The sequence below is a fragment of the Haemorhous mexicanus genome, chromosome 3 (assembly GCF_027477595.1).
Source record: "Haemorhous mexicanus isolate bHaeMex1 chromosome 3, bHaeMex1.pri, whole genome shotgun sequence".
NCBI classification, from domain to species: Eukaryota; Metazoa; Chordata; class Aves; order Passeriformes; family Fringillidae; genus Haemorhous; species Haemorhous mexicanus.
Window position 1 is genome coordinate 108,775,974 of NC_082343.1, and position 27,151 is coordinate 108,803,124.

The 27,151-nt window shown below is 45.6% G+C and overlaps 1 protein-coding gene, 1 long non-coding RNA gene and 1 other non-coding gene across 4 annotated transcripts in view; 1 reads left to right on the plus strand and 2 right to left on the minus strand.

Moving 5' to 3' along the window:
• Nucleotides 1-15,531, minus strand: part of HS1BP3 (HCLS1 binding protein 3) — a 58,976-nt gene extending 43,445 nt beyond the window's left edge. Inside the window, exons 1-2 of one of the 2 annotated variants that reach the window (XM_059842948.1) lie at nt 15,401-15,531; nt 9,295-9,460 (exon numbers count right to left, since the gene is read on the minus strand). In XM_059842948.1, coding sequence (XP_059698931.1) covers nt 9,295-9,460; nt 15,401-15,444 — 210 coding nt within the window. In that variant the 5' untranslated portion in view covers nt 15,445-15,531. Of the gene's footprint in view, nt 1-9,294; nt 9,461-15,084; nt 15,207-15,400 lie in introns of those variants that run through there. The other variant, XM_059842949.1, reaches the window with a different exon arrangement.
• Nucleotides 15,532-15,582: 51 nt separating this feature from the next.
• Nucleotides 15,583-15,664, minus strand: TRNAS-AGA (transfer RNA serine (anticodon AGA)). Its single transcript has one exon. It is a non-coding gene; the product is annotated as a tRNA-Ser (tRNA).
• Nucleotides 15,665-15,692: 28 nt separating this feature from the next.
• LOC132325532 (uncharacterized) lies at nt 15,693-21,114 on the plus strand. Its single transcript, XR_009485978.1, has 3 exons — nt 15,693-16,882; nt 18,276-18,374; nt 19,162-21,114. It is a non-coding gene; the product is annotated as an uncharacterized LOC132325532 (long non-coding RNA).
• Nucleotides 21,115-27,151: the final 6,037 nt, after the last annotated feature.

Below are 27,151 nucleotides of genomic sequence, written 5' to 3' on the forward strand. Positions count from 1 at the left end.
GCACTCACAGGAGAGCTGTCCCAGCTTTATGACCACTTCTGTACCCTTCCTCTGGATCTGCTCCAACAGGTCCATGTCTTTCCTGTACTTGGGACCCCAGAGCTGGATGCAGCAGCACAGAGGCCTTACACAAGTGACAGACAGGTTCCACAGAGTGTATTTTTTCATGCAAATCCCAGACATGACGCAGAGCATTCTCACACCTCTCTAGCCAGCAAGCACTGCTCTGCTGCAACAATTCTGGACTCTCTCAATTTGACATCCTCTGTCAGCCTTCCAGGAGCAAGGTGCATCAGCATGTAACAAAATTACATCTTGCCTTTCCTGGTTATCCCTTGTAGCCCTTTGAAAATCCTTGATGGATCCTATGACCCAAAATGTCAGGAAAGAAAATAAGCACTGCCCCATTTTATCAATCCTATTAAGTAAACAAAGTTTGATTTGATTAATATTCAAATATTTTTCTTCAGCTGCCTGTAATTCCTCCAGGTCTTGATCCTGCAGTTATCCTCTCCCCCTTCATGCCTCTGACTGAACTCTGTGGAGCTAAACCCCACCACCTGTAAGTCAGCCTGAGTGCACACACTTCAAGGAGTTCTGTCAAGTCACAATATCAAAGGCTCAATCTGCTTCACTTCAAAAGAGTTAATCATGCAAATACAGCAAAGCATGTGCACATTTGCCAGGTCAAGACCTTATTTGCCTGTAACAATTAACATCCAACACAGAACTTAAAAGACAGACAGGGATGGGTTGAATGTTTTTTTTCTTTCCCCACTGGGAACAAATAAATAAGTTGAATGTGATCAAGTATAGCTAGAAGGTTAAGAAAACCACCATGAAGTTCAAAGTGAAAGTCTGAAGTTTGCTACTAATCCCTCAAATCTCATGCATGTGCCTTGCCCCCCTCTTCCCAAGGGCCTCACACATGGGAATGGCTGCAGGATATGAGCCTGGCACCTGCAGTTGTGTGCAGAATTTGATCCCACTCAGTATTAATGCTATTTAATGCCTCCTTTCCATTCAAAGCTCCTTTTACTCCCCCATTTGTGACCTCTAACTTGTCTTCATATGCTTTATATCTACTGCAAGGATTTCAACAAAATGGAGATCTCTGAGCTAACTCGAGCCCTTTGCCAGTCACAACACACCAACAAAGAGCACGCTTGATTTTAGAGTGTTTCCTGAAAACCAGGGCTATTGTGACTTTCTTCTTATAAAGCCCACTTCTTAACACTGTCAGAAAAGGGAGATCCAGCATTTCTGTCCTTTTAAACAAGCACTAGCTTTGGGTACAGGAGTCAAAAGCACCCCTTCTCCCAGACAGCACAACCCAAGCTTTCACTTGGAAGCTCCCAATTCAAGCCCTACCAGAATTAATGTTGCTTGGTGACCCGGTGGGTGTGCACTATGGTAGATTTTAATTACATGGCCACATGCTGTTCTCCTCATCTGTTTTGCCCAGCAGAAGAGCAAGAACTCTAATATTTCTTTTTAATCAGCATGAATCCTTAGTGGCTCCTGAATCTATTGCTACACTGAGCATGAATTTTTTTCCCCTCCTCTCACATCACAGAAGCCATAAGGTGAAGGGATTTATCTTCACAACATACCTGTACAGGAAAACCCAACTCCAGTGCACAGATTTTGAGGCTCAAACAAAAAAAAGGCCAACATATGCAAAAAGGCAATGATGAAAACATAAATGAATACACACCCACGTACTCATACACTCCCTCATTTTAAGAGAGGAAGACAGTTTTATAGTAAATGCCTCCCTAAATTGTGTTACGCCTGTCAAACACAAGTAGTTATTTGTTCAGCTTTGAAAAAGAAAAAACTTGACTAACAAATAACTTGTACAGAACAATCAAACTGGATGCAGATCCAAAGAGAAAGTACTAAAGGCTGGGTGGATTTTTAATAAGGCTGGGAAGGGAGAAGTTAATTGCTAAAAAAGCTAAGGTGTGGCTAGAAGAAATGCCTTTAAGAAAAGCAAAGCCTTTTCTTTTTATCACAGAAAATGGCAAATCTACAGGCAATAATTAAATATCATCTTGGAAGCAGTACCAAAGAGAAAAGCAATTTCCCTCTTTCGATAGTACAAGAATATTCTGACCTTTGAAAGAAATGCAACTGACTTTTCCTTTAATTACCAAATATAACCTTAAGGTTATGCAGTTTTAAAACCCATCTGTCCTATTTTACAATTAACATTTTTTAAAATTAAAAAATCCCTCCACTTTCTAAAAATTTAGAATGTCATCACAGGAGTGAATTTCTTATTCCGTTAATTCTTCACAAACATTTTAATTAGAGATGCCGTGAAGCTGATTTTGCATAGTCCTGTTAAGGCTGGGGAATAGGGCACTCTGGATCGTTTGGTCCCACAGCAAAGGCTTCACAGGTCAGATCTGAAATCTCTTTTTGATGTTCATCTGGTTTTCGTCATAGGGCTTTAACACATCTCTTGATCTTGACAGGACAGTAGGGCAGAACCTCAAGCTCCACCAGGGGAGGTTCAGGCTGGATGTCAGAAATAATTTTTTCATGGAAATGGTTGTTAAACATTGGAATGGACTACCCAGGAAAGCACTGGAGTTACCATTCCTGGAGGTGTTCAAGAAACATCCTAACATGGCACTTGGTGCTCTAGCGTTGATGGTGATGATCTGTCAAAAGCTGGGTCAAGGATCTTAAAGGCCATTTCCCACCCAAGTGATCCTATGATTCAATCCTGGAAACCACAGCTAGCTTAGAGGACCCCTCACCAGGCTTTCCCAGGGAAAAGAGGAGCTGCTGTAGCCGCTGGTTCCGCTGCCCGGCAGCCAGGGCGGGAGCAGCTGCTCCTCTGAGGCCTCAGGGACAGCAACAGGGCAAGGAGGAGCCACAAAACACAGACCTGGCTCCTCACCTGGCCAAAACAAAGACAATCCAAAAATCAGCATCCAGAGACAAGGAAAATCCTGCCACACGTGCCTGCCTTCTCTTAACACGTCACCTCAGCGCTGTGACACTGACTCCTTCTTCCAATTTGGCAGTTTCAAAAAAAGCAAAAAAAGATGTCCCCTCTCCCATTCTGCTCCAGAACAGGCACATAGTAGTTTCCTCTTCCTCCTTCAGATGTCTTATCTCATTCTGCTTTGTGATACAAATTTGATGTGTTAGATCTGCAGCCCATTGCAGCCTCGTTCTCTGCTGTTCCTCAGGTACCTCTCTCACACTTCACTGCAAACTCTGGGGAAGGGTCACAGCTCTTGTTCGTGCTGCTCCAGCATCCAGCAGCACAGGGCACGCACAGACACTGTGGGTGCAACCTGCCTTCCCAGCAGGCACTTCTCCCCACGTTAAGCCATCTGCCTACACACAGGATGTGTCAGCTCCCATGACAGTCATTGGTAAAATGAGATTTTGGTGAAAGTGAATGACGCTCAACTCGCCTGAACACAGGCAGCCAGTGGCACCTTGTGTGACATCGTGTGTTTTTATAATTGGTTATTCCCTTTGTAAGTTAACAAAATGGTTTGGTCCTCGGTTCCCCCCATGGACTTCCCTCACAATGGTTTCTCCCTCCCAGTTCCTCCCTTCTGGAGCTGGCCCCCCCTCCCCTGTCTGTCACGGTAACCACCCCCCTTATCTCGAGAATTCTCTGTGTCAACCATCCCTTATTCGATGTATGATTTGCCCCGGGGTTTCTTCCCTCCCCTGTGTGATCCTCAGTGGCTTAGCTGTAACCCACGCTCCTCCCTGGGTCCTCGTTATTAGTAAGCTTTGTGTCTCCTCCTATCACACCCACTCCCTTTATCAGCACCCCCCTGAGACCTCCTCCCTGACACCCGTCCCTTGCCCCGCCAGGAAAATTAAAGCTTCTTGGTACCTATGCGGGTGTCCACTTCTCCTTCCTTTATCTTGGGACTTCGTAGCCACGATCCCGCCTGCGCCACCCACCCCACAGACGGTAACCACTACCCAGGTGCCAGAGGGGACCCGGGAGTGGCACATCGTGTGGCCGGCTTCGGCCGGATCCGGGAGCACCCAGCCGGGCACCCGTCTAGCTCCCACGGCCGCAGAGAGAGGCTGCAACCTTGGATCTTCCTTGCTGTTTCAGGGCAGTGCCAATGCCTTTATGTCCTCTGTCACTCCTGCCAGCCCTGTGCACACACCTACAGTAATTCAGGGTTTCTCAAATGGTGCAAGACATTTATGTTATGCAAAGTGGGCTCCCCCACCCCACAGATGCTCAGCTACATCCTTTTCAACAGCACTGCACTGACGAGGATGGGAGTTTAGAAAACCAAACACAGACATTTGCAGATTGTTCTGCTCAGAAAAAGGCATCTCATGCTATCTGAGATGCTTTGGGGTATCCAAAGGGCTTCTGTGCAGCAGGCTAATACCACACAAGATCTATAGGAAACCCACAACTTCTGAAGGCCAAGTAGAAAATCCCAGGGCACCTCCAAGTGCAGAGTGATTTGTGTGCAACTCTACTGACCCTCAAGCATTTCAGCCTGGAGCTGAAGCCCCCCACTGCAGCTGTCTACAATGTAGATACTTTCCCTTTATGGTCAAAGAAGAGAGACATTTCCAGAGGATGAGTCACATCATTCCCCTCCTCCCCACTGACCATATAAGCATGGACAGACTCGGATTAAAATATCCAACTTAGAGAGAGATAAGTTACGACAGGTGAATCCCTCTGTTCCCTCCAGTAACACACACAGACAAGACTCATTGGAATGAATCGATGGAAAGCATCCATCCTCAAACTCCCAGCTCATGGTTTTAAATTACTCTCACACAATAAACTATACAATATATCATATTTAGTCAGCTGAAAAAAATGTAACTGATGAGATAAATGTTATTCTCATCAGGCTCCACCAGTTTTCTTCTTCCTTAAGAATGAAATGTCAGGAGACCTCACCAGAGGAGAAATCAGGAAGGTTCATTTCACTTGAGAAGAGCAACTGAGTGCTGAAAATCCTCCCAGAGAGACATGGGAACAGACAACCAAGCAAGCAGAGGGGCTGCAGTACAAAGTCTGTTTCTCCTCTTTACAGACAAGCTGATTTTATCAACTTATTCTGAAATGATGCAAAATGAAATTAGATGACAACAGCCCAGTTTAACACCTCAGGTGTAGCCAGATTCTTTCTTCCACACGGAGCTGTGTGGAAAAATTACATAATATAAGCAGGCATTGCTGCATGAAAAAAAGCAACTGCACATCCCTGTCTCTTATCTGCCCCTGTCTGGCCCTTCCCTGCCCTAAAAGAAACTTTAATGATATTGTGCAAGTCACAGGCTCAAGGAACATGTGTAAATCAGTACTGAATAACAAGCCCCAAAATACCCATTTTTAGCCAGGAGCAGCTCCTCAGCTGATGTTATGGAATAGCCACGTAACACTGGCACACAAAAGGAAACACTGCAGGAGCGAGAACAAGCAGTCAGGGATGAGGAGGGTGAACAGAACAGACTCCTATGCCAGCACTGCTGCTTTTACCATAGTTATATATAGCACAAGGTGTGCAATAAATGGAGATCTCATTTGTTCTGAAGCATTTCTTTACAACACTGCCAGATATTTATCTGCAAATCAGATTGTCTAAATAGGCCTTTATCAGCTATCTTCTACGAAATGTGAGTTACACTACAGGGCCATGGTCTACCAGGTAACCACACACTCACATCACCCTGACATTACAGTTGTTGCCAAAACATCTGAAAAGAGCAGATGGTCACAGCATGCAACAAGGTGTGTCCCCTTATGGTCAATGGACAGAGAAATGCACTTCTTGGGAGTGGTTCAGCAGGCAGCTAAAGAAGATCAAACAGAACACCCTAAATGCACCTTTTCCACTCAGCTTGACAGACAGTCCCAGAGGCAACAGCTTAAGTGGACGTGCCATAGATGAGTTTCATTTCACCTCTTTTAAGTCATGTGCTGTGCTTTCAAACCTTTTCTCTGCAGGTATAGTGAAAAATACAATCTAGCTAAATAATGTTTTATATGGACACTTCCTTGTAAACCTTTCTTACAAAGGATTTTAAAAGCTCTGTCCAGGTAATAGACCCAAATAAGCTACTATATATTTATTTCATGTTTCTCTACAAAGTCTAGTACTGATACATATATTAGAGAAACTAATTTGTAGCAGAACTTAGAAAAAGTTTAATTGGTTTCTATTTGTTGAGCCAAAATGAAAAATGCCTTAAAGGCAACAACAATCATCATCACTTTTAGCTTCTGGAATAAAAAGTTTAATTACTGTGTGGATAATGGAATATGCATATGTCGTGGTTTGAGAGGAAATGGTTTTTTTGGGATAGTGTGGTCACGCCAATCGGTGTCCAGATTTTAATATTGGCACCTGGTTTGTCCATTGAGGGCATGGATACGCCTCTGAGAACACAGGGGGTTAAAAGCTGTGAACTCCCACTGGAAGTTCCTTTTGAGTTCCGGCCCTGGACCAAAGGAGACCTCTCCCCTGTCCAGCTCCTAGCTGGGCAGGGGGGAGGGGAGCCATGCGGCCGGAGGGAGGTAGGCCAGGCCTGGGCCGAAGGGTGGAGGAGCTCTGCACTGCCAGGGCTTCGGGCAGCCATCCCCCATTCCCCCCCCGGAGGGAGAGAGAGAGAGAGCAGCCTGTGCCTGTGATAGCACGGCTGGAGTGAAGGAGAAGGGAGGGGGTGCCCAGCAGGGCAGCCAGCCGTGGGAGTTCATGAACCAAACCGGCAGAGCCTGGGACTTTTAACCCTTCTTGGGACGATGGAAACCTTGCAAATGCTGATTCCTCCTGGAGTTGGTGAGATTGAGAAAAAGTTGAGAAGAATTCTAGGTGGGAGGAGATGATGGAGTGGCTTTTGGCTGGACTTTTCTTGGATAGCTATGGACAGAACCCTTGAGTTCCTGTGACACAGAGACTGCATCCTAGGGGGAGGCAATGGCTCAGAGCCAGGAGAGTGCGGTGATGTGAAGGTGTGTGAACAGAGACGAAGGGTGGAGGGGGGTTGTGGTGGTGCCCTCCGTCTTTGATGAAGAAGAAGAGGAAGATGATCTCTGTTCGAGAGACCCCTCAGCCCCAGGGGGTGAAACATGGCGGGGACAGGTGTCCCAAAAGGAGAGGGACTGTGCTCTTTTTTGGAACTGGACAAATCATCCTTAAAGGGAAAAACCCTAGAAGCAGCTCTGGTCCATGTGCAGTGGTGAGAGCACTGGACATGGAAGGAAGAGGTCACGATGGCAAAATGTTCTCCGGGCGGTGCCACACGTGACACAGAGACACGAGAAGTTTCGACTGTTTCCTGGGTGAAGTCTGTAGTGCAAGAGGGACTCCTCTCTTCTCAAAGAACTGAGAATTGATTATCCAAAGGGTGGCAACAGAATTAAGAAATTTGGTGGGGGGAGGAGGAGGAGGAAATTTGGAAGGTTTTCATCCCGTGTTCTGTGTGTTTTTTCCCTGTAGTTTTATGTTAATAAAGTTTTTTTTCCTTTCAATCATAAGTTAGAGCCTGCTCTTCTCTGTCTCTGATCACATCTCACAGTAGATACCAGGAAAAGAGGTTTTCTCATGGAAGCACTGGCATTTCACCAGGCTCAGACCATGACATTTTTTGGTTCCCTGACCGGGAAATCGACTTTTGGGCGAGTGATAAGGTAAACTGTGAGATGTGATCAAGAAGAATAAGAGCAAAGCGTGTATTAGGTTAAGATAGATTAGTAGAGGTTTTATTGTTTAAGTAGAAGTTTGTTTATTGTAATTTTGATAATATTTTTAGAAATATGTGTTCTCAGAGGCGAAGGGTGGAATGTCGTGGTTTGAGAGGAAATGGTTTTTTTGGGATAGTGTGGTCACGCCAATCGGTGTCCAGATTTTAATATTGGCACCTGGTTTGTCCATTGAGGGCATGGATACGCCTCTGAGAACACAGGGGGTTAAAAGCTGTGAACTCCCACTGGAAGTTCCTTTTGAGTTCCGGCCCTGGACCAAAGGAGACCTCTCCCCTGTCCAGCTCCTAGCTGGGCAGGGGGGAGGGGAGCCATGCGGCCGGAGGGAGGTAGGCCAGGCCTGGGCCGAAGGGTGGAGGAGCTCTGCACTGCCAGGGCTTCGGGCAGCCATCCCCCATTCCCCCCCCGGAGGGAGAGAGAGAGAGAGCAGCCTGTGCCTGTGATAGCACGGCTGGAGTGAAGGAGAAGGGAGGGGGTGCCCAGCAGGGCAGCCAGCCGTGGGAGTTCATGAACCAAACCGGCAGAGCCTGGGACTTTTAACCCTTCTTGGGACGATGGAAACCTTGCAAATGCTGATTCCTCCTGGAGTTGGTGAGATTGAGAAAAAGTTGAGAAGAATTCTAGGTGGGAGGAGATGATGGAGTGGCTTTTGGCTGGACTTTTCTTGGATAGCTATGGACAGAACCCTTGAGTTCCTGTGACACAGAGACTGCATCCTAGGGGGAGGCAATGGCTCAGAGCCAGGAGAGTGCGGTGATGTGAAGGTGTGTGAACAGAGACGAAGGGTGGAGGGGGGTTGTGGTGGTGCCCTCCGTCTTTGATGAAGAAGAAGAGGAAGATGATCTCTGTTCGAGAGACCCCTCAGCCCCAGGGGGTGAAACATGGCGGGGACAGGTGTCCCAAAAGGAGAGGGACTGTGCTCTTTTTTGGAACTGGACAAATCATCCTTAAAGGGAAAAACCCTAGAAGCAGCTCTGGTCCATGTGCAGTGGTGAGAGCACTGGACATGGAAGGAAGAGGTCACGATGGCAAAATGTTCTCCGGGCGGTGCCACACGTGACACAGAGACACGAGAAGTTTCGACTGTTTCCTGGGTGAAGTCTGTAGTGCAAGAGGGACTCCTCTCTTCTCAAAGAACTGAGAATTGATTATCCAAAGGGTGGCAACAGAATTAAGAAATTTGGTGGGGGGAGGAGGAGGAGGAAATTTGGAAGGTTTTCATCCCGTGTTCTGTGTGTTTTTTCCCTGTAGTTTTATGTTAATAAAGTTTTTTTTCCTTTCAATCATAAGTTAGAGCCTGCTCTTCTCTGTCTCTGATCACATCTCACAGTAGATACCAGGAAAAGAGGTTTTCTCATGGAAGCACTGGCATTTCACCAGGCTCAGACCATGACAGCATAATGGAGTAGGAATTACAGAAATGGTACAGACTGTGTTGTCCTACCAAGGACCTTGACCTGGAGAGGCTGTGACTGATGATGAAGCATCTGCTGCACCATGACAGAAATAATCAAAGCTGATTAAGAAAGTGATCACTAACACAGGTCTGATGAAATATTTACCATAAATTGAACCACATCTTCAGGCTTGTGCTTTGCTGATTTGAAGGCAGCCAGTCGGGTAACAACGACAATGTGATACTCAACATGGCCAGACATCATCTTCCCACGGATTTCCTGGTATTCTGGCACGGACAAATCCAGCCCCGTGTGCCTATTCTGAATTTGCCTAGGGAAGAAAATACACAGAGTTCAGGCACTGGTACAAAGACTTTTAGCTGTTCTTCTCCCAGTTACAAGCCCAGGAAAATCGATGCAAAGACTCTCACTGGAACTGGACATCACACAGACTCTGCCCCCAACACTTCCTACTCTGTAACAAGACTAACTGGGACATGTCCTGTTTCCTATATTCCATCCCAAAGCACCTGCCATGAGCCACTGCAGGCATCATGCCAGGAACACAACATTTCTGTGCAGAGATGTGGATTCATTCAGAAAGCGACTTCACTTGCAGGAGCTGAAAGTTCTCTCAGCCCAGCATGGCAGGTGAGAAGATCCAATGATCTCTCATCAGGCTTATTTCGAGACAAAGGTCTCTTCATAGTGACTTGTGACAAGCCCTACCCACCTCTACTTTATCTAAGGACATTCCCAGAAATGACAGAGACAATAACTGAAAATGCCATGAAAGAAAGCTGGAGCTCCCTGAAGCACAGGGACAACTTGAGGTTTGTGAAGAGCCAACCAGGGAAGTGGATTAAAGCCAAGGAAGCTGCTGGACAAGACTGATGGGCCAATCGCAGTTTCCACTTGTGAAGATCCTTGAGGAAAATTAGACAAACATCAGGACTGAGCAAGTTGAAGGAGGACATGATCCCTTGGAGCTGCCTTCTGGTTTTGACTATCTGATACACAGTCTTCTTGCCAAACAGCCTAAAGGGCACACTAGCCAAAACATACTGGCTTTCCCACAGAAGATCCTACTGGAAACAGAACTACCTGTCCTTTCATACCCAGTTAAATAGCATTAACCTCTGAGAGCTGCCAGCAGTCATAACCACCCATGGCTCCCCCTGGAGGAAATGCAACAGGGGAGTTGCTGCTGCAGTTTACTCAATGCGTTTTTTTTCCTCCTGACCACTTCAGATCCACAGAACTGTGGTGCCACCTTTCCCCTGGAGTGCCCCTTGAAAATATTTATGACATTTTTGCAAGAGGAATGCCAGGTCATACTAGAGTGCTCACACATCAAGAGTAAGACCAAGCAGTTGCTGTTGGAGCATTGATCAGTACATTTAATGAAATAAACAGTCTGTTTCAGAAGCCTGAAAACTAAAACTGATCAAAGATCCCTTCCCCAAAGTTACCCTATGCCAAGCCACAGAGCACTCACTGTCGCTGGAACCAAGTATTCTGCCAGAATCAGAAGTTCACCATCCAGAGCACTGAATACCTTCTGAACACATCTCTGAGTACATTTTTCCTATGTGCGAGTGAATGTTTTTTAGAGAAATCAGAAGGGACCACTTAAAAGAAAACCAAACTAGAATTATTAAATTTTTTTTCTGCCTTTTTAAACCTTAACCATGAGGATTATCAAGTTCCATCTTCCCTGGATTTCCTGCAGACTTCAGAGTTCTTGTGGAATTCTTAACCTCTTCCTTCAGGAAGTTTAGAATCATGCACACAGGTGCCCTTTCACCTAAGGATGCACAATGCATAGAACTTAATATACACTTTCAAGAGGCTTAAACAATCTAGTTTCAAACAAAGTTTCAAAAGATTCCTCTCATCATGTCAAAACTTGATCAGTTCTTATGAAACTTGAGCTTCCCCAAGAAGGCAACCTCTGAATCTCTAATTCAAAGCTTGAAAAAAAGCCTTTTAAAGAGAGTATCTTGAGAGTTCCTGATAAATAGGATAACAATAAACAAAGACACAGACCCACTTTTGTACTCAATCCTCTTTGCAAGCCATGTTTATAGCATTAGGGCTTTAATAACAGCTCTACCATCTCCAGTGTTTTAATGATGCTATTCTGTCTGCTCCGATGCTGTTCTCATGCTCTGTCAGTTAAGGACTTCACTTTACCCATCCAGACAAAATTTTGTTCTCAGTTACAGGTGGTTGGCTCTAAAACACAAGACCAGTAGTGCCTATGTGTGAATGCACAGGTGCCTGGCTTTCACACAGCAGCCTGTGGGACCTGGGAGTAACAACCATCAACTGGAACTCTGCCTCTTTCAGTAGCAGCCAAAATGCTGACTCTAAGGGCATCTGCCAGTAAAACCAGCTGTATCTGGACCTTTTTAGACTATACCTGCAGCAGAGAATATGCTCTTAGAAGAGATTTACAGCTCACAATAGCCCTAAACACTATTAAGATCACCAAAGGACTTTGCCCACTCTGGCAGACTGTGTAAAGAAGCAACTCCTCATCTGCAACCACCGATGCCTCCATTCCAAATCTGCCCCTGCTTCCTGGAAATATGGACAGTAAATTAAGCCACATGATGGAGACTCGAGATAAGATAAAGGGAGTACTATTGTCCAAGTTATCTCAAGCCTAAGGAGAGGTAAACAAGAGTGGGGGAGAAGAGTGAACACTGCAAGGAGAAGGCGAGCTCAGCAGCTGTGCTGAAGGTCAGCTCTTGACTGGAGGAGACCATAGTCCACTGACTCAAAATAAGAGACACGCTGAGTGAGGACATCCACACTCCCATGTAGACCTGAGGGTATTTATCCCTTCTGTAGGGCCATAACAGGCCCAACTACACAGGCATGAGAGGCAGCTGTCATGTCTAAAAAGGTGCATAAACCAGCAAAGTCACCCAAATCACCCCCAGATTAATTTCTGGGCCATCAGAAGATTGTACATGATTCAGTGTAGCAAAAGAGTGCATAACTCCACCCTGCAGGGGAGGTGCTTGGGCGTGCCCACATATACCTGAATGCATATTAACCTATTTAACATTATGTTTTGTGGGACCCTTACCACCAAAAAGGGTGAAGAAGGACCAACTAAACACTGCTGGATCCACAAGGCTAGTGATGATCTTTCTACTTAATTGTTCTTTCTCTGCCTTTCCTCTCACCCTCTTTTCTGTGTCCTTTTGTCTCACATATTTTACTTAATAAAAATCTGCATTATTGATTTTAGCATATGATCTCATTTGCATGTTAATTTGGGTAGAAGCATCATTCTGTAATAATCACAATAATCAGATCTTAACAGCTCCAGATGTACAGTCACTCAGTCTGTGACTGCTGCTATGACAGCCAAAAGGTCTGTCACTCACACTCAGGAGTGACTTACTAACCCAGGGAAGTGTGTGATTACCAGTCCTTGAAAGGATGTGTGGATGTAGCACCTGGGAACAGGGTTTAGTGTGGACATGGCAGTGCTGGGTTAATGCTTGGAGTTGATGATCTTAAAGGTCTTTTCCATCTCAAATGAGTCTGTGATTCTACTTCTGATAACTTGGAGTATAAATGACTAATTAACCTGCTTTTCACCTCTAATATAAATAAAAGGATTATTGACCAGTGAAGCATCCTCAATGGCCCTTAGCTGAAACCAGCAACCATATACAGATGTTCTGAGATGAAACAATGACAATTTCACTGTAAGAGCTGCTGCATTAGAGTTCTGAAACTGCAATGAAATTAGTAAGTACCTTATATATACCCAGGGTTGTTCTTTTAAAGTTGTTAGAAGTCTGTGCTAAAATCTCATGGAAAATGATTAGAGGGAGGGGAAATAGCTACATCTTTGTTTGTTTGCTTTAGGCCTTATGATCACTTTTACTATCATCTCCTACAGGAAACCCAGTCCTATTATCTTCTATAGCAATAGGATTTCTTTTAAAATATAAAACTGATTCTAAACAAATAGAAATCAGCAGGCAGGCTGAACCAAACAGAGCATACTATCCAAAGTGCTCCCTAGTTCTTGTAATGCCTTCAAAATAAGCAGCCTTAATGTTTTAACTAATTAAATACTGGTATTGTTATTCAAACAGAATCAGCACCTGCAAACTCCAAGACAGAATATAGTTTCACTGAATTTTTCACAAAAAACCAATTATTTTTACACTTGTAGCTTTAAAAAAAAAAGCAGCAAAAGGACAATACTAGTTGTTTAACCTGGACACACAGGTTTATTGCTTCTATTCTTTATTTGAATCTAGCTTATCTCCAGTTTACACTTCTGTCTACAAAACAGACAATTCACCAGAGACCTGGGCACGTGGTTAACCTTCCTAACAGGAATCACTTCGCCCAAATACAAGGAGACCATTCATGCCAGCAACACTGCTGTGAATCAGAGCATTGCACAATCAGATCATGCAGGACTGGCCCAGAACAGAGGAAGTGCAGACTATAAAGGTCAGCTGAACTGAGCAGCTTCCACAGTTCACAGAAGAGCTGGGTGTTCACTCCTGGTTTTTTGATTTGCATATCATAATTAAATTGTATTTTAATTAATCTGCTTTCTGTGCTGAAAGGCCAACATGGGGGGTGGCTAAAAGGCACCTCCAGAAAGAAAGTAAAACAAGAGATGCAAGTGCTGTGACCAAAGAAACATTTATTCCAGCATCTGTATGGCCAGGAGGGCAGAGTCTGTGCTTCCTGCCTTGATAAACTCAGCCCTGCCAGCAGTACCCAGCTCCAAAAACCTCTCTCCAGAGGGGACCAAACTGTCACATCCCTGGTCATAACAGAAGGAGAAAAAAATTGTACAACTAGTTTTATTTATTAAGTGAAGGCAAAGTACTCATCAAATAATTTATTTCTCTGTATAGTCTAACTACAAGCATACAGATTTTACAGGCTCCCAAGAGAAGTGATCACAGCACCAAACCTCACAGGGTTCAAGAAGTGTTTGGACAATGCTCTCAGGCACATGGTCTGATCCTTGGGATGTCCTGAGCCAAGCCAGGAGTTGGACTCAATGACCGAACTCATCATATTCTATGATTCCATGATTTATATTACCACAGCAACTAGGAATCCTATTCCCGAAACAAGCATGTGGGGAAAAAAAGAGTGGAAAAGGGCACAACTATACAGCTATTTCTCCTCAGAAGCTAGAAAGTATGTTCACTTGCTAAAGTCTTAATCCCACACATACATATATACCAAATTTTAGCACTGAAAGCATTCCAGTTTCAGTGGGACAATTTGCAAGTGGGTCTTTTTCAATCTAACAACTGTAAAATTAATCCAGGTGTTCCAATTTCCACTTCCAAGGCTAAACTTAATATAAGGTCAGTCCTACAAAACATCTGGTAGTCACATTAGATACATTTGAAGGTTCAAGGCCACTGCTTCAAGGAAAGTCCAGCCCTGATACAGCAAATATTTAAGGATTAAAATAATGACTTTGAAGTTAAATCAACTGAAATACTCATTATTTATGTCTTAGGAGGTAAGGACCTTGCTGAATCAACACTTCTGCTTCTCATATCTCATAGGAAACTGCTTTCATGTGGTCTCAAATATCTCATGGGGATAAAAAAAAAAAAAGAGGAAGAGAGCTATTAAAAGATTGCCATAAGCATTTTCTTCTTGAAGTGTTTCTCATCAGGATTCCTTTACCATACCTAGGAAGAAACAGGGTTTAACAATTTAATGCAAAGAAGAAGAGCGCCTCTGCACCATGCAGGGGACAGCTTCGAGGAGGTGGGAAAGTAGAATAAACTCTTTCTGCCCGTCCCTGGGCTGCCAGCCAGAGGGGACACCAGGAGGGGCACGGGATACAGGGCACAGCAGCGGGCATGGGCACCAGCCGAAGCACTGCTGACACCGCCCGCAGCGCAGGAGAAATCCTAATTCCTGCCCACCCACCTCGAAACACCGACACGGAAAGGATGTGTCCGGAGGGCGACAGCACCTCAGAGCGGACGGCAAACGACGCGGAGCTATCACAGGAGGAGAGGGCACACAGGACGGGCCAGGGATCCCCCCGGCTGTGGAATGCAGGAAAACTGGAGAACATCTGAAGTGCCCCGGGCAAACTCACACAGCGCCACCCTGCTTCCCCTCAGCCTCCGCCGCCCCGCGCTCCTTCCTTTCTTTCCCTTCCCTTTCTCCTTGCCCGCTCCCCCCCCGGGCCGCCCGCCGAGGCCGCGGGGCCGCTCTCCGGCCCATCCCCTGAGGGTACCTGGTGGTGGCCAGCACGGCGGGCGCCGCGCCGCGCTGCTCCATGGCCGCGGGAGGAGGGCCCGCCTCCCTTCCCGGGGCTGGACCGGCCGCCCTGCCGGATGTCAGGCGCCGGCGGCTCCGGTGCAAAACGAGAGGGGGAAAGAAAACGTCCGGCACGGGGAGGAAAAGAGAAACGCGGCTCGTAGTCGGCAGGATTCGAACCTGCGCGGGGAGACCCCAATGGATTTCTAGTCCATCGCCTTAACCACTCGGCCACGACTACACCGACGGGCGGAATTGCCGCCACATGAGCCCCACTAACTCATTCCGAAATTCTTCTTCCTCCCGGGACCGAAATTTCCCCCGAGCCTCGGGGCATCCCCGGGCGCTTCTCTTCCTCCTCACGGGAAACAGCTCGCACGCACCTTCCGCTGACACAATGGGCACGGCGCTGCTTACCCCGCAGCCTGGGCACACACCTCGGAGCGGCTGTGTGTCCCGAAGTTTATTTTGGGAAAGAAGAAGGAAGCAGCTGGTCCTTCAGCTGTCCCTCAGGCACCCGCGGGAGCGCTGGGCAGCCCTGGTTAGTTTGCGGGCTGCTGGGCGTACCCTGCCCTTGGTTATCCCGCGGCTTCCCTGCGCTGCTGGGCACGGCTGCTGCAGGGAGCGCTTGGGAAAAGAGCTTCGCACCGGGCACAGCTTCGTGGAATCACGGAATTACGAAGTCATTATGGTTGGAAAAGACCTAAGATCATGGGATCCAATCGTTTACCCATCCACCATATTCACCACTAAACCATAACCCTAAGTGCTACAGCCATATGTTTATTTGAACACTTCCAGAGACTGCAATAAATTCCACAACTTCCCTGAGCAGCCTGTCCCAATACCTGACCACCCTTTCACTGAAGAATTTTTTCCTAATATCCAATTTAAACCTCTTTAGGTGCAACTCGAGGCTGTGTCTTCATCTGTCACTTGTTACTTGGGAGAAGAGACGGACCCCCACCTGGCTGCACCCTCCTTTCAGGAGGTGATAAGTAGAGAGTGATAAGGTTCCCCCCTGAGCCTCCTTTTCTCCAGCCTCCTTTTCTCCTTTCACCACCAGCTCCCTCAGCTGCTTCTTATTGCATTTTTGCTCTAGACCCTTCTCACCAGCTGTGCTATCCTTCTCTGGACAGGCAGAAACCACAGCCAGGGAATATTATAAAAGTGATAAAAACCAGATGCTCACACTGCCTCCAAACAGGCTCAGCATCTCAAGTGGGTATGCAGCAGTGTCCTCAGAGAGGAGCAGCCCTTCGAAGATGACCTAGTGAGTGGATTAAGACTTTTCACCCCAGAAAGGAACAGCTGGAGGAGTTCGGGAGTAATGGAAATGTCAAAATCAAGAGAGGTCCAAAGTTGCAGACACAGAACAACCTTTTGATGCTTGTGGTGAAACAAGAAATCTGGAACATGAAACCCACGAGTCAAAGCAAAAAAAGGGGAGACTTCATAGGTGGGGTTCCTTCCTAAATCCACATTCTCTCTGCCACTACAAACCTTTTGTTAAGCAGAGTGTAAACACCACCACCCAGCTGCAGCCTTTCTGGCACAGGAGTTGCAGTTTCCAGAAGTGCTGCAAGTCACCAGAAAGTGCTTCTGGAACATGAATCATTCTCATGTGGGCTCTGAAGGGTTAAAAACCCCTGGGGTGAAGCTCCTGAAAGAATATAATGAATAGTTCTATGGCTAAACAAATTGCTTCTCTAATGGCATTTTTATTCTCATTTGACTTCCTGGATAATGCAATTTATTCAGATAGTAACAAGGAGTAAGCAGCTGGCAGTTTGCTGTCTGAGGCAGCAAAAATAGAGCAGCACCTGAGCCCATGAGTTCCCACTGAAGCTTGTCATGCTCGCTGAGCAGTGTCCTTCCAGGTGTTACCAAGTGCTTGTGAAGGTGCTTCAAAAGTGCTTGGCCCCAGTGAGCTGCCATGCTTTGTCCTGGAGAGGCTGTGTGTGCTGTGTCTCGTGGAGAAGTCTGAGCACTGCCTGTTTATCTGATTTCCTAACAAGTCTTATCATATATGGCATTTTGATAACTCCACAGCCCACATCATCATAACATATGAACAAAACAAGTGCCTCAGTGGTGCTAACCTCTGAAGTTGTGGAGATAATCAGCTGATTTTCCCATGAGGTTAGGGCAGGGTCTTTGTTCAGCTGGTGACTGTGAAGAGTGAATCTCTGCATAAAAGGTGGACACAAATCAAGTCTGTCAGGAGAAAACTAACACGCCCGTAGAGCTATCTGCAGGAACTAAGCATCTACTTTCCTCTTTGAGAAGCAACCTCACAGAATATTTGGAGTTTGATTCGCAGCTTGCTTTTCATGCTACACAGAAAATTTCTTCCACTGAACCAATTTTTTGTTATCCACTGGAAACCTGCAGGGGAAAGTCTATGGGAAAATGTCCAAAGAATCTGAGAACCAACACCAGTAACAGTCATCACTTATAAACTTACATTTTCCTACCTACTACTTGGGTTACCCTCAGCTGTTTCTCTCTCTTTCATGGTCCCCTTTGCCTCAGTTAAATTCTCTATGAGCAAAGGAAAGAGAAAGAAACTCTCTGAAGTTTCAGGACAATTTTCTTTGGGATTTATGGATTTTTTTCCCTGCCTCTTAGCTCTGCAGTACATACTGGTATGGTATGTTGCTTGACTTACTTTTATCCATTTTTTCCCTGTTTTTTTTTCCCTTTCTTTCCATACCCTCAACAAACTGAATCAGCATATTCATGCAGTCTGTATTTACTAGCCTAATTTATTCATAGCCTCTGTAGTAAAACTGTTAATTAATTTGCATAGAACAACTGCCTAAATACAAATGCATGTTCTTTTACTGCAGGTATGTGTGGTACTGTACTAGACCCTCTGTGGTTTCTGCATAAATGAGGCTAAGGCCAAAGATGACTTTTGCAAGTGAGAGAAGATACTCAAAGAAAAGGTAAGTCTGATTTCAGTCAAAAGCTTCTAGAAAGTGAAGGAAAAGAATGAGTGGGAGACAAGTAATTAAGCTCAATAGGAGATTGAAGGAGGTTTTTGTTGTCTTCAAGATGTCTGAGCATTGGGAAGTGTCCATGTAAGAGGAATTCATGCTGAAAATAGTATTGTCCAGGAAGGCTAAGACAAAATCCCTCCCAACAGAGAGGTAATGGAGAAGCCAGGTTTTAAACAAGGAGTTTATGGGGAGAGCATATAACCCCTTTAACTAGAGGTGTAGCTGTTTCATGAGTCAAGTGGCTGTGGTTTTACTACCACCATCATAAAAAAATCTTTTAGCTGTCATTTCACAGAAGCAAAAGGAAAATGAGTTATTCTTAGAATTCAAAACTCAGATACCTACTATAAGTAAATCCCAACTGCAATACAATATCCTTATAAATGTCATGATTTTGGGACACCTTTTGAACATTTGGGTTCAGCAGTATGGTTCTGCTGGTCTGGGAGTACCTACCTACAAAACTATTTTATGGCTTGTGTCCTGAGCTGACTTCTTGTTAACCTTGTTTTTACACTGACATAGTCTAGGTTTCCACTTTACTCAGTTGCTTATCACTTTGTGCTATTAAACAAGAATATTTTCCCTCAGAGCTACTTTGTTCAGCACTGGCAGGGCTCTCAGAGCAAAGGGCTCCTGGGGGCTCAGCAACAGCTGGGAAACGAGTTAATATAATTTTTTCCCCACTTCTTTCTTCCCTTCCATGACCAATGTTTCTACTCTCCTTCCACAGTACCTCTGCTCTTCTAACTGCTGACTACACACAGGAGCAGCAACTGCAGGTGTTTCCTTCAACACAAGGAAAGGCACTGAAAAATAGTGTAAAGGGGTTGAGGTGGTTCTTGTGCTTGTGTGTCAGCTCTTACCAGGCGAGGTGGGCATCCCCTGCCACCCTGCACTGCTCTCTCATCAAACCTCTGCCCTGAAGTGTCACAGATCAGGGAGACCTGGCTTTGAGCATCCCTCCCAAATCCTGCTTCCAGACACTCAGCACAGGCCTATGGTGTGTGGGTATTACAGACCCAATGCTCAGACACTCAGCTGAGGGTGACTTTGGCTCAGGGACAGCACATCAGTTTTGTTTGCCTCTGATCCGTTTTCTGTCCACTAGAGAGCACTCAAATACCACCTATGGACACGGGATGGGCACTGGTGCTGACTGCAGTCTCCAGCTGTGCCTCATAGTGCTGGTTTTGCATGCAGTAGAGTTAATTTTCTTCATAGCATCTGCTAAACCTTGACACTCCCCTTTTGGGAGCCCACTGCCCAGCCCCTGTTTGGCACCATTCCCTCACACACACAATCCCACCAACTCCAGGGTAACCCTCAGCTTGTGCCCAAAACCTGACTCTGGGACCAGTTACACTGGGATTTTCTACAGAGCTGAAGTCAGTTAGAGATGTGTTTGCAGTTAGGACTGTTGTCTGTATTTACTTTTGATATACAATTTACTCCCAACAGTTAACTTTCACTGACACACAGCCCAGAGGGATTTTCTCAGCCACCAGCCTCAGCATGGGCCTAGTGGTATGAAAAAGGGGAATAATTGCCACCTGTGCTCCAGGACTGCTCACCAGCCATCTCCAGCAGGCACTGAGGTCCCACAAAGGGTTAAAGCAAGGAAGAAAAACCTCTCAGAGCCTGTTAGAATATTGAGTGATTTGTGGCTGGGGTCTGTTCATTCTGTTCCATGCAAACGGACTGCAGCCCTACAGTTTAATCCCTCTCTGTTCTTCACAGGGGCACGGGGAGATGAAGGGTCTCCATCAGGGTCAAGGTATGACCCCATGAACTCATCCCAGGGTCATGTCTGTCTCCTGTACACTGAGCAGGGACCACCTCTTTCAGCACTGCATCCCTGCCTGGGTGTGATTCTTGGCAGCTCATGGATTTGCTTTTCATCTCCTCAAAGCAGCAGGAGAACAACAGTGAGTTTATAAGCCCAAAGGAAATTGTCCACCAAGTTTTGAATCCCTGGCAGAGGACTCTAACTGTAGTCATGGCAGGATGAGGGGAAATCAGAGACCTGCTTAGGGTATAGTAAATAAAATGTGGGGGAAAAAGCAAGGGCAAAGGAACATATTTAAAAACAAAATAAATCAGCTATGGAAACAGTTTAAAAGGTGAACATGGAACTTTTTTCCAGCCTTGATTTGGGAGAGATGCAATATAATTTCATTACTGAAAAAGGCTGCACTAAGAGTCTAGTGAGATGATCACTAACACTGTTTGTTTTCAGATGACAATTACAAAACCCAGATGTGAACCACTAGGAGATTTTATATTAGGACTGGGCTTCTCAGTGAGTTTCAAAGGTAGCCAAAATGGTAGATTTAAAGTTCACTCTTGTTATATGATGTGGTAAGGTTGTTGATAGCTTGTCATGGCAGTCTTTTAATCTACACACCTCCTAAGCTCAGTATAGATTTATTCTGGAGAGAAGGGAGCAGAGTTATAGAGCTGTTATTCATTATGTCTCATGCTTTCCTCCCTGCTTTAAACATTTAACCTGTAATGTGATGAGCCACATGTCAGGAATAATCTAGTATAAACCATAGGTAATCCCTGCTGAAAGATAAGCCTGGCTCTTGACCTGCTGCAGCCCTGGAATTAAAATTCCACCTCTCTTAAGTTTGGGGGTCCTAGGTAAATCACAGATCAGTTTCATGGTAGCCAGTGAGGAAGAAAAGATGAGATTTCCTGGTTTGCCTCAGTTTAATAAAACTAAACCCGAAAATGCAGAAAATTGTCTGTATTATTCAAAAATCATATCTACAGTAGAGAGATACAGTGATTTTAATTTTTTTTCCCCCAAAGAAACCATAGGTTTTGGGTAGTTAAGTCTTTACATAGCAGCGATGGAAAGTATTTCCCAATCCAGGAAAAGTAAAGGAACAGTCAATAACTGCACAAGTTTCCTCCTAAATATGTTGCCAAGTTTTTCAAGTCCTTCTTCACCACACACCTGACCGAAGCCGGTGCCCAAGGATTTTTTCATCACTTCCCTCACTCTCACCAAATAAGCTCTGGAGGTGTTTATGTTTGTGCTAAGTTATTTAGTTGGAGATGAGCAAGAGCCCAAGACCTGCTTGGTTTTGGTGCTGGCTCCTGATTGCTCGTTACCCAGATGAAAGTGTGGAAGTGACTCCCTTTATGCAGATTCCTGACTGTAAGTGTAATGGCTGAGTGATGGAGACCCAGGATTCTCTGCTGAACTACCCACCAGAGCACAGTGTGAACCATCCTGGTTAGAGCAGGCCAGGCTTTCTTCCTGGATTTCCTTTTAAAATTAGGAAACCTTTCAGGGCCATTGTTGGAGCAATTCCTTCCATTTTATGAGTGATTCTGGACCTGACTGAAATTCTCCCAAAAGGAAAAATTTCAACTTTAGGAATTAGCAAGTAAAACAAAAAGGGCTGGGAGGTGAAGAGGTGTTAGTATGTTATTCTTCAGCACCTCTTCCTAAACAGGGGTGTGCAATTGCTCTGTTGGTCCCTGTGTCTGCCACTCTCTGTGGCTGCTCCCCACTGAAAAACACTGCAGTAACTCAATGACCCATTTTAACCAAGCACAACACAGGAGGAAATGGCTGGGCAACTTTCAGCTTCTCCAACCACTGTAAAAACCTGGCAGCTCAGTAGGTGAGAGGCCAGGATTTGTGTCCCTCTAAGGGAAAAACTGAGGCATAAACTCAGCAGATACCTGTTTGATTTGGCTCACCAGCCACTTCTCATATACCTCCAATGTGATGGAAATAAAAGGCAAGTACAATGCAGGCCTTTTGGTAAACTGAGTCACATTGCTTCTGCTGCATTTTTTTCAAGCCAAGATAACTAATTTGGCAGATGCCATGAGAGCCATTTCAATGGCCCAGCCTTTTCTAGGTGACAGCAAGCCAGGATAGAGTGACCCAGTTGTCCAAGGAGCTCTGCAAGATGCCTCTGTCTCATAGCACAATCAGTACAACCCATCTCATCAACCAGTCATTCATACACAGCTGGGGTAGGAAGGTGAACATCTTTCCAGGTCATTGCTGTTTCTTTCAGGAGCTGAGTTTAGCTCACAGATGTTTTACAACAAGCATTTTGAGTCAGATGCTCTGATGCTTACCTAGAAAGTGGCTAACAAATTCTGGGTTTCCCCAGGTCATGGACATGGGTATTTACATTCATGGGTTTTTAATTAAGATATTTGTGGCTGCAATTGTAAAGGTGTTATGAAGCAGTAACTACTTGCCTATCTAGTGTCACACAGGGAGATTATTCTTGCTTTTAATTAGATTTTGACCTGCACAGCATCTTGCTCTGTGCTGATCTGGTAGACTGGCTTTGTAGTCAATGGACAAAAGGAAAAATTCTGATCCAAAGAGTGGCACAGCTGATGTGTGTCTAACAAATCTCATGTTGTAGATCAAGTGAAATGAATCTACCCTAAATACTTCTTTATCACACTCCTCCAAAACAGTGAATACTAAAGTGGCACTATATGGGTGTTGGAGATTTTATAGAAGTGGGTGATTGTGCTTCAGAAAGACAGTGGAATAAAACATCCCCAGAGAGAGATGTATCCTTTTATGGTACAGTAGTGTAGCAAACATTTTTGATATTTTTCTCATGAGTCAAGTTTTCAGCTTTGTGTAGTGCAAGAAGCAACCACCACCTGGTGAGAGAAACAATCAGTCTGAGGAGAATGGAAATGAAGTCTCCTTGGGAGAGCACATTGTTCAAGCTGGTCCTACCACCAGCTGTTTTTATTCCTGGTTCATTTGATGGAGCCTAAGCTGGAATCAGTCACTGGGGCATTCAAAGCTACAATTACAAAACCAGAAGGGTAATTGCTACCCGAGCATTGCACAGTCAGGGGAAGTGGTCTGGACAGTGCTGAACTGGGAAGTAAAAAGGGAAATGCAGGAATTGAGAAGAAGCTGTTTGCATGGAAGGTGCTTTTTCTTCCTGACACTCCAGCAGGAACATCCATTCCAATCCTGTGCAAGGTTGTAAACTTTAGTATTTCCTTAATCCTTTTCCCAGGCTACCCACAAGAGCAGTCAGGGACCTGTTGCAAAAGAGAGGGAAAAACTAAGATGTGAAGGAGCGTAGCTGTCCCAGGGTCCCAGCCAGCCCTTCCCAAGGCAATGTTCTTCACTGCTCTTGCTGCCAGCTTCTCAGCTCCCCACCAAATACCAAGGGCCCAGACCTTTCTTCCAACAAGAAAAGCCACTGTTTCTTGGCTGGCTAAGGTTCAGCCCAGCCATGCTGGAATGAGCTTTTGAAGGAGTGAAGGCAGGGCCACAGACAATCCTGCCAATGACCAAGGTTTTCTACACACAAGCCTGTCAGATACCCCGCCCTGATCTCCAGGGTCTCCATTTACCCAGCTTTTCTCCAAGCATTTCATTTACCCAAGAAAAATAAAAAGTGCCAGGGAGCCAGCTGAGCATTGTCACAGTTATGAGGGTCTCTGGTGTGTTTTTGCACTCAGACCCTGATGAAGAGTTCCTGGGGCAGTTCAGTTGTTAACAGAGGCTGGGGACCTTTCTCAGCTGACAACTTGTACAGGACCATCAGTCTTGGAGATGAGGGGAATTTATCCATGTGGACATGGGCTGATCCATAGCGCGTGACCTTGGTACCAATGAGTGTTCCTACAAACATTTCATGTACATGTAGAGATGTGGCCCAAGTGGCTACCTCTCCTTGCACAATTACGTCTGCCTGAAGAGCTCATGAGTCTTTATATTCACAACCTCTCTTATAAACATTGTGTCCACAAACCAGTACTGTACAGAGGAAAAAAAATGTGGAGAAGATTCAGAGGAAAAAGCTGCAGAGAAGATTCAGATCTGGGTTCACTTGCAGTTTCCACAGTGGTAATTCATCAAGGCCCAGGACAACCTTTATCTGTCCTTGTGCCTTTGACTCATAAAAACTGTCAGCCAAGACTGAATCTGCATGCAGGGTGAGGCCCTACAGTAAGGACAGAGGCAGAATTTAACCTCCTTGTTCCACGTGTGAAGTGCTGGTTGGCAAATCAGCAGCTGCCCTCCCAACAATCATTTAATTTCATTTCATTTCATACAGGACTCAGTTATATTAAGTATTTTGAGCTGCTCTTTTCTTCTGGACACAGATGAAGGAGGTCAAAATGGCATATTTTGACTTACTAACCTAGTGGGATCAGTGGGTGAACCACAGAAATGAGCAGAGCTCCCTGTACACTGCTGAAATGACCTACACACAGTGCTGTGTTCTTCAAGGATGTCTTCAGTATCAGAATATCAGTTTTATTTTATTTTTTTTCCCACTAAATTTTGATTATTTTTTCATAAGGTCACATGCTCAGGTGCTAAAATAAGTACCTGGGGTTTCTCTGCAGGATACTCAGGACACCCCTGTAGAGTCACAGACTCATTAGGCTGGAAAAGGTCTCTAGACATTGTGCTGGTCAATGGGGCAGAAGGTTAGAAGGCCCCCCTCTTTTCTGAGGCAGCAGCTGGAGGTCTGGATGTCTCAGGTAGCACCATATATTCACATTAAAGAATCTGATATTGTCTCAGGTGCCTGAACCTGTGCATAAGTGTTCTGGTGGGTAAGGACAGACAAGTGGGCAAGGCAAAGCAAGTGTGTTGCCGGCATTAAATATAAATCATAGAATCATAAAAAGACCTGGGTTAGAAGGGACCTTAAATATTATTTGGTTCTGCCCCCCCTACTGTCATGGGCAGGAATGCTTTCCACCAGATCAGATTGCTCAGGGTCCCATCCAGCCTGACCTTGTACACTTCCAGGGATAGGACATGCACAGCTTCTCTGGGCAACCTGTGGCTGTGCCTCACCATCCTCACAATAAAGAATTTCTTCTTATCATCCAATCTAAAGCTCTCCTCTTGTAGTTTAAAACTATTCCCCCTTGTCCTGTCTCTGTCTACACGTATAAAAAATGGCTCTGTTTGTTTTCTGTAAGCCCCCTTCAAGTACTGTAAGGCTGCAGTGAGGTCTCCCCAGAGCCTTGTCTTCTCCAGCCTGAACAGCCCCAGCTCTCTCAGCCCATCTCCATAGGAGAGGTGCTCCACCCCCGGGATCATCTTTGTGTCCTACTGTAAATAACAGGTCTGTGCCTTTCTTGTTGAGGCAGAAACAGATGCTACCCAAATACTGATGTCAGCCTACACCAGCTTGTCTGCAGAGAGCTGAGATAGACAGTTGTGAACACACACCACTATGAAGTGTTAGGGAATCAAGGTCATACCTAATAGGGCACTTGACATTCCACACTGATGTGTGTCAGTGGCTCCATCCATGCAGCTGTCCCTGTCCAGAGGCATGCCTTTAACGTTGTGGGAGAACTAAATAAATTTGCAGGGGCTGCAGGATGTACTACATTGCATATATCTCCTTTTGTTGCATTTACCAATGGCAAGATACATAGGCAGAAAGCTTGTTCTAAGTTACACCTCAAAACTTTGCAAAGGACCCTTCCTTAAGCAAGATGTGAATTGCTCTTTGTATTAACTCGATGACTCTTTGAGACAGAGTCTCAAATGTGAAATAAAATGGAACTTCACCTGACACACCCATAAGTAAAAACTTTAACACCTGATCCTGCAACTCACACTCAAGTCTATCTAATGCACAGCGCAGAGAAAAAGGGGTGTGCCCATAAAATGTGTTCCCATTTGTAGCCAGTTTTCCATCTCCCTCCTTTTTACACAGGACACACTTGTACTGGGTTGCTTTATGAGTATTTCACAGCCTACGCGGAGAGAAACCGGAGTGGGTGCCTTCCGAACTGCTAGTGCCTTCCACATTCCGTCCGCGCCTCGGAAAACACCTTCTACGGAGCCGCAGTGCTATAAATCCCTTCTCCAGGAGATGGTGCTCCTGCCCTGGGAGAGCCCTTTCCAGGGCTCGCCCGCTTCCAGAGGATGCTCGATCCCACCGCGGCCACCGGCCCCTCTGCTGAGCTGGGACTGGGTGATGGGTCCGTGGGATGGGTTCTTTTCCGAGCTTCTCATGCTGCTCAGCAGCTGAAGGAGAAGGAGACCCACAGTATGAATTTTTGTTTACAAACCGAAAAGTTGGAACAGACAAGATGGAAAAGGAAAGCAGAAATCGTGGGGTTCAAATGCAGAACTGGGTGGGAGGGCAGGAGGTATCAGTGGTAAGAATTAGTTTGTGAACTGCTCAGTTTGTACCATGGTGTGTGCTGGTGTCCGTGGGGCCTCTCAGGTGAGATTCATCTCTCCTGGGGAGCCAAACCTCCCATGTGTGTCATGGATGGACATGATGCCCTGGCAGGGAGGTCAGGGGCAATCTTTGGTGGGAGTGATGCAGATCGTGCAAAACTGCAATCAAACACGACTTTGCACCACATCTTTTCCCCCACCCACACACCTTACCCACTTTCCTCCATTCCTCCTCCTCCTCACAGCCCAGCAGAGCAGCAGGCACAGAGGAGTGAAGGGAGGAGTGCTGGGCTGGGGCTGAGGGGTAGCAGGTCTTCTCTGGCCATCTGCACACCTCAGCTAACCCCCAGGGCTTGTTGGTGTCCCCAGAGTAACTGTCCAGGGAAACAAACTTGCCAGAATTTAGTTCCATTTGTCAGGTCTGTGGTAGAAAATAAAAGCATGGGATTAGAGCACTGAAGAGAATGAGAGAAAAAAGGTAACAATGCTAAAGGGTAGGAAGATAACTTAAAGGGGGGAAAAAACCACCAGACACCTT